A 7,785-nucleotide genomic window follows, 5' to 3' on the forward strand; every position below is an offset into this window, starting at 1 on the left:
TGTAAGTATTCGCAGCTGATTTCCCCTATATTATTTAGAGTTTTTAGTATAATATTGGGGAAGCTTTTGACTCGCTTTGTTGCGAAGACCTGGCAACCCTGTCTCCAGGCCAGCAGGTGGCGGGAAAGTGAACCTCGGGTCAACTGACGTAAATAAGTCGAAGAAGTCGGTTTGAGCTTCAGTCTGATTCACCAGCGCTGTGTTGGTGAATTTATTTGTAAATATGACACAAACAGACCGAGATGCGGAGAACGGCCGAGACAGAGAGAAAGACCGGGAAAAAGAGCAGCAGCGCGGTGTGAAGAGACCCATCATGCCCGCCGCGGTGCCGGAGCCCGTGCAGGAGGTCAGAAATACAGAAAAATAATCAACACACGAGTGGTTTTCTGTATCATTTACACAGTACCAACCATTAAACTGTTACACAAAGTAGGCAAAATGATATGTGCAGAATTCAGTAAACAGAAACATTTGAATCACTGTTATTAAAGTCTGTATGGAATCAAAATTTACCGTGTTTATTTTATTAGCGCACATTATAAGTCTTAAAGTGGACAAGCCATTTGTGCAAGTTAGTCCCCTGAAAAAAAGTTTGTTTTATAACCTGTAATGATTTTCTTAATCAATAAGCAACCATTTGCTTCGGCTCTAGAACAGCAGTCTTCACCTGATGACGTCAGTTTGAAGCCTTGGGCGAGATATGTTTAGCCACGCCCCCCAAAAAACAATAAAAATGTTTAGCCACGCCCCTCTAACGGTTCATTGAATCAAAATTTACGTTTAATTTGTTAGCACACATCATTAGTCTTACAGTAGGCAATAAATTGTGCAAGTTAATCCACTAAAACAATGTTTGTCTTGGTAATCTTTAATCAAAATATGACCATTTGATGGCTTGGACAAAATATGCATAGCCACGCCCCTCCAAACGTAAGAGTCATGCTTTCGTATTAGGTTTAGCTATATAGTAATGTTGTTGTTTTTATAAATTTGTATGTTTGTTTTCTTAGACAATGTTTATGTTATAGTAACAAAACTGTTTAAAGTTATAGTATGGATTTAGTTAACTGTATTTAACTAATGTTTTTCTTTCTCTCCCCATCTCTCTCTCACACACACGATTTCAGCAAATTCAAGCCAACTTCATTGTTGTGATTCATCCTGGGTCAAGAACGCTGCGTCTGGGTCGAGCGACGGACACATTACCCATAAGCGTCCCTCATGTGATCGCCCGCAGACACAAACACCCCGGCCAGAGCCGCTATGAAGACAAGTGTCTGCTCCGGGAAGGCCTGAATGTGAGTAACGCCACTGTCTGCCAATAGAGATGAGCTAATAACCTGTCCATTTCTGTTATTTGAATATTTGCTGATTTACTTTTGTTGGTCTCCCAAAATTGGTTCACGTCAATCAAAGTAGAGCTGCGCAATATATATTTTGTTTTGTTGTGATATAATGTGAGATTATCTATGTAGTCTGTCTTTGAAAATAATTCATATATTTAGTTTATTTGGGATCGTTTTGTAGGGCTGTGCATCTGCATGAAATGTAAGAAAATGATTATGGAAGACCAGATCTGCTGTGCGTTCACTCCCAAATGAAGAAATACTATAACTTACAGTAAATACTCTTCTGTTGTTGATCCCTGCTATAGTACAATACTCTTGTGGCGATTCTACAGTTGCTACGGTAACACAACAACTATAGTAGTTAATTTGTTGTGGTGATTCTACAGTTGCTATGGTCACACAACAACTATAGAAATTGATCTGTTGTGGTGATTCTACAGTTGCTATGGTAACACTACAACTATAGTAATTAATCTGTTGTGGTAATTTTACAGTTGCTATGGTAACACAACAACTATAGTAATTTATCTGGTGTGGTGATTCTGTAGTTGCTATGGTAACACAACAACAACTATGGTAATTGATCTGTTGTGGGGATTCTACAGTTGCTATGGTAACACAACAACTATAGTAATTGATTGGTTGTGGTGATTCTACAGTTGCTATGGTAACACAACAACTGTAGTAATTGAACTGTTGTGGTGATTCTACAGTTGCTATGGTAACACAACAACTGTAGTAATTGATCTGTTTTGGTGATTCTACAGTTGCTATGGTAACACAACAACTATAATAATTAATCCGTTGTGGTGATTCTACAGTTGCTATGGTAACACAACAACTGTAGTAATTGATCTGTTGTGGTGATTCTACAGTTGCTATGGAAACACAACTATAGTAATTGATCTGGTGTGGTAATTCTACAGTTGCTATGGTAACACAACAATTATAGCAATTGATCTGTTGTGGTGATTCTACAGTTGCTATGGTAACACAATAACAATTATGGTAATTGATCTGTTGTAGTGATTCTACACTTGCTAGGGTAACACAACAACTATAGTAATTGATCAGGTGTGGTGATTCTACAATTGCTATGGTAACACAACTATAGCAATTGATCTGGTGTGGTAATTCTACAGTTGCTATGGTAACACAATAACTATAGTAATGTAAACAAATACTGTAGTTTTCTACAAATATAGAGTTTATATTATACTACAATACACCACAGTTTACTCTAGTACAAACTAAATTATACCACAGTATTACAGTTTGTCAGTTCACTATAGTTAATAATACAGAATTCCGTATATTAAAATGGGTTCAATTATTATTATTTTGTTTGTTTGTTTGTTTCAGTTTTCCATGAATCACCCAATTAATTCCTACTGAAGGTTTGTGAATGCTATTGACCGTGTGTTTTGTCCACATCATGTGCAGTCTGCAGACAGCAATGAGCAGAGGCAGAGCGGGCTGAAAATGGTGGATCAGGTGATCTGGTCCAAGAAAATGTCCAACGGTGTGAGGAGAACGCCAGTGTCCGCAGAGCAGGTGTGTGTTTTACACTCATCAAATGCTGCTGTACCGTCAGTGTGTGAATGCTGAGTCTGTGGGTTTGTTTACAGGCAAGGTTATACAACAGACAGATACGACCTGCTGTTCTAGACCCGAACTCTAAAGTCAGCTGGACAAACACAAGTCAACATCCTGAATATGTGGTCGGTGATGAGGTAAGTGGAGAAAATAATAGCTCATGAAAATAATAGAGGTGCATCGGTTCCATTGCTGCAGATCTTTTTGACAGATCAGGTGTTTTCCTAATCTATCCTAATCTAATATTGTATGATTACTATTCTGTGGCGTGCATAAAGCCATGAAGACATTATGAATAGGCCCACATGGAATCTGCATGCTCAGAAATCTGCAGATTTCCGCAGCTTTTTAGCCCATCATTGAGTCTGTTTATTTACTTGTGTAAATCTATATTTAGTCAGTTTTTAAATTAATTTCAGTAATATTATTGACTAATATGAAAATGTTCATCTGGTTTATTTACACTACAGGTTGTAAAGTCATATGTTCTGTCTTTTAGAAGACATATGAGAGGCTTACTTTGTTTACCAAATAAGTGGATCTAATTGGATTTGCATTGTAAACATTAAATAAAAGTTAAAAGGGTATTATTTTTAATTTCATATTTTAAGTTTTTAGTTTTGATACTCCCAAAATAATTCTGCATAAATCTGCAGATTTTTTTACAAAGTTCTGCACAGAAATAGCAAAAATTGTCTGCAGATTTCGTCTGGCACTGTTTATGAAGCACAAGAAAGTGTCCTGCAATGTCTTCTAAAATGTTCTGAAGTCGTTTGATAGTTTAATGTGAATAACAGGGGAAAATGAATGTGGTTAAAGTTTAGTTCACATCAGCGCTTCCCTCCGCTGCACCTGTCAATCATTCTCCATTAATTTACAATTCAAACCATGCGTGCATGCGTGCGTGCGTGCGTGTGCATGCGTGTGTAGCGTTCAGTTATGACGGTCATCAAAACACAACCCTCCCCAAGATGACGTGTTCCTATTTCAGGGGAGAAATGGGTTTGGTTTTTAGATGTTTATATATTTATATATATATATATATGTTTATATATATATATATATATATATATATATATATATATATATATATATATATATATATATATATATATATATATATATATATATATATGTATGTATGTATGTATGTATGTATGTATATATATATATATATGTATATGTATATATGTGTATGTGTATATATATATATATATATATATATATATATATATATATATATATATATATACATTTTACATTACATTACATTTAGTCATTTAGCAGATGCTTTTATCCAAAGCGACTTACAAATGAGGACAAGGAAGCAATTTACACAACTATAAGAGCAGCAGTGAACAAGTGCTGTAGACAAGTTTCAGGTGTGTAAAGTCTAAGAAGCTGAGCATTAGTAAAATTTTATTTTTATTTTATTTATTTATTTTTTTTTTGAGAGAGAGAGAGAGAGGGCACAGTTAGTGATATAGCCAGAGAGGCAGTTGCAGATTAGGAAGGAAAGTGGAGACTAAACAGTTGCGTTTTTAGTCGTTTCTTGAAGACAGCAAGTGACTCTGCTGTTCTGATGTAGTTAGGGAGTTCATTCCACCAACTGGGCAGATTGAATGTGAGAGTTCGGGAAAGTGATTTGTGAATATATGACACTACTATATGATACTGATATTAAAATTTATATATAATTTGTATCATACATATATTTGATATCAAATACACATGCCTGTCTGTGTATATATGTATATATATATATATATATATATATATATATATATATATATCTCAGAATCAGAATCAGTTTTATTGCCAAGTGTGCTTCACACACACAAGGAATTTGTTTTGGCTACAGAAGCTACCAGTGTACATAAAGTGACAAGTGACAACACAAAATAAATCTGAAAAAATAAAATAATAATAATAAAAAAATGATGAACATTAAACAGATGCGGTTAGTGAAGAAACCTGGATGTTGAGTTGTATGTACAGATTGTTATAAATATACAGGTTATAAGTGTACAAGTGCGAATGTAGAGAGTATTGCATTGTATATTGATATAAGGTGCTGTGTACAAGTGCGTATGAGAAAGTATTGCACATATTTATTGCACAGTAGGGGAATATTTAACTGTTCATAAGGTAGACAGCCTGAGGAAAGAAACTTTTCCTGTGTCTGGCTGTTTTTGTGCTCGGTGCTCTGAAGCGCCGACCAGACGGTAACAGTTGGAACAGGAAGTGTGCTGGGTGTGAGGCGTCCAGAGTGATTTTGCGAGCCCTTTTACTCACTCTGGAAGAGTACAGTTCTTGAACTGTAGGAAGGGTTGTGCCAGTGATTCGTTCAGCAGTCCGGACTATTCGCTGTAGTCTACGGAGGTCAGTTTTGGCAGCTGAGCCGAACCAGACGGTGATTGAAGTGCAGAGGATGGATTGGATGACAGCTGAGTAGAACTGTACGAGCAGCTCCTGTGGCAGGTTGAACTTCCTCAGCTGACGAAGGAAGTACAGTCTCTGCTGGGCTTTCTTCACAATAGAGTCTATATGAGTGTCCCACTTCAGATCCTGAGAGATGGTGGTGCCCAGGAACCTGAATGACTCTACTGCAGCCACAGTGCTGTTCATGATGGTGAGTGGGGGGAGTGCAGGGGGGTTTCTCCTGAAGTCCACTATCATCCCCACTGTTTTGAGCGTGTTCAGCTCCAGGTTGTTGTATCTGCACCATAACGCCAGCCGCTCCACCTCCTGTCTGTATGCAGACTCGTCACCGTTCTGGATGAGGCCGATAACAGTAGTGTCGTCTGCAAACTTAATGAGTTTGATGGAGGGGTCTTTTGCAGTGCAGTCGTTGGTGTACAGGGAGAAGAGCAGTGGAGAAAGAACACATCCCTGGGGGGCACCAGTGCTGATGGTGCGGCTGTCGGATGTGATTTTGCCCATTCTGACTAGCTGCTGTCTATCTGTCAGAAAGCTGGTGATCCATTGACAGACAGAGCTAGGAACAGAGAGCTGGGCCAGTTTGTACTCAAGCAAGGCCAGTTTGTACTGAAGCAAGGCCAGTTTGTACTCAAGCAGGGCCAGTTTGTACTCAAGCAAGGCCAGTTTGTACTGACGCAGGGCCAGTTTGTACTCAAGCATATATATATATATATATATATATATATATATATATATATATATATATATATATGAAATAAATAATCACAAAACACACACATATAGTATGTCAAAACAAACTTTTATTTTGGATGCGATTAATCTTTGTCCAGTACTGCTTTAAATATAATGATATTGTAATATTTGTTGTCAGCACAATGAGAACAGTCTGTTTATTTTGAGTTTCTGCTTTTCATTTGGCAGAACCCCTCTAAACTATAGTATGTGTGTGTGTGCTCGTGTGTGCACATGCGTGTGTGCTCATTTATGTGTGTGCACGTATGTGTGTGTATGTCTTTGTGTGTGTGTGTGTGTGTGTGTGTGTGTGTGTGTGTGTGTGTGTGTGTTGAGGCGTTGTATGTGAACCCAACAGACTGCTACAGCGTGCACTGGCCAGTGTGCAGGGGTCGTCTGAACCTCCACAGCAGCTCCGGCGGCTCGCTCAGTGCTGTCCTGATGGATCTGGAGCACATCTGGACTCACGCTCTTCAGAAGCTCCTACAGATCCCTCTAAAGGATCTCAAGGTACTGCTGGAGATTCCTTGTCTTTCTAAAACGACTCTTAAATCAAAAAGCATTTTGTAGACAAGTAAAAAAATACTGTTTTGTTTTGAGAAATAATAAGTAAGATCTGCTCGTGGAGTCAGCTAAATAATCTTGGTTTTGGTTTGAAACAAGATTATCTTGCTTGCCCCATTGGCAGATTATTTGGCTTGTTTTAATGAAAAACTCGCTTCATTTTGAGTCATTATTTCTGAAAACAACAATAAGAATTGATATAAGTATTTTTAGATATGTGGACTGAAAACAAGACAAAAGCTCAGAGTAAGAAAAGCGTTTGCTGTTCACCCATTTAGGTTTCTTTTAAATGAGAGCGGATGTTTTTCGATGAGTTTTTCTTTCTGTTCTCAGTATTACAGATGCATCCTCCTGATTCCTGATATATATAACCGTCAGCATGTGAAGGAGATCGTCAATATGCTGCTTGTTAAAATGGGTTTCTCAGGTATGCCACAAAATCCGCTTCAGTGTGCGTTTCCACTGTAGTAAAAGCAGAACCTATTCATTTATTTTCAAACAGAAACATTTTCACGTCTTATTCCTGCTGTGACGTTTACAAGATACTGATTGAAAATGTTCTGCTTATTTTTAGACCTATTGTTCTTTAACACGCTACAGTTATGCTCCATTTGTTAACGTTGTTAATCTTGGTGATGTTCATTTATTAGTTAACTTCCTAGGGCTTGAGTGTCCACAAATGAGGACAGCACATTTTAGCTCTCAAGTGGCATTTTAAAATACTTTGAATGTTTTATATTTTGTCACAGACACACAGTGTCATCCTGCAACTGTTTTGCAGCATATGAAATGCCCCAAACCCTGTTTTTAACTGTCCAAAATGGGAAAAATGTTGTTTTTACTCTCTGATAGTCAAAGCAAGTTCCAAAAAAAATGTGGAACTTGCATAACACTCCTATTTTTTTGGAAAAAAAAGGAGTGTTATGTAAATTTGGACCACGAGTCCACATATATATTGACATTATTTTTCTCAAAAGATGATACTTGATGATACTTTTTATTCTAATTAGGTTCCAATAAGCCCAACTAGCAAAGAGAAATAATGAATGCATGTAAAAAACACCTTGGGCCTTAAGAGGTTTGGTGTAGTTTGTAAGTTTGA

The 7,785-nt window shown here is 37.4% G+C and overlaps 1 protein-coding gene across 1 annotated transcript in view; it reads left to right on the forward strand.

Annotated features, from left to right (window-relative positions):
* The first annotated feature begins 162 nt into the window (after positions 1–162).
* The window catches only part of actr8 (actin related protein 8), a 20,329-nt gene continuing 12,706 nt past the window's right edge, over positions 163–7,785 (forward strand). Inside the window, exons 1-6 of the mRNA XM_056464563.1 lie at positions 163–346; positions 1,128–1,298; positions 2,793–2,903; positions 2,978–3,082; positions 6,456–6,629; positions 7,017–7,110. Coding sequence (XP_056320538.1) covers positions 224–346; positions 1,128–1,298; positions 2,793–2,903; positions 2,978–3,082; positions 6,456–6,629; positions 7,017–7,110 — 778 coding nt within the window. The 5' untranslated portion in view covers positions 163–223. The remainder of the gene's footprint in view (positions 347–1,127; positions 1,299–2,792; positions 2,904–2,977; positions 3,083–6,455; positions 6,630–7,016; positions 7,111–7,785) is intronic.

Source organism: Danio aesculapii, chromosome 8 (assembly GCF_903798145.1).
Source record: "Danio aesculapii chromosome 8, fDanAes4.1, whole genome shotgun sequence".
Taxonomy (NCBI): Eukaryota; Metazoa; Chordata; class Actinopteri; order Cypriniformes; family Danionidae; genus Danio; species Danio aesculapii.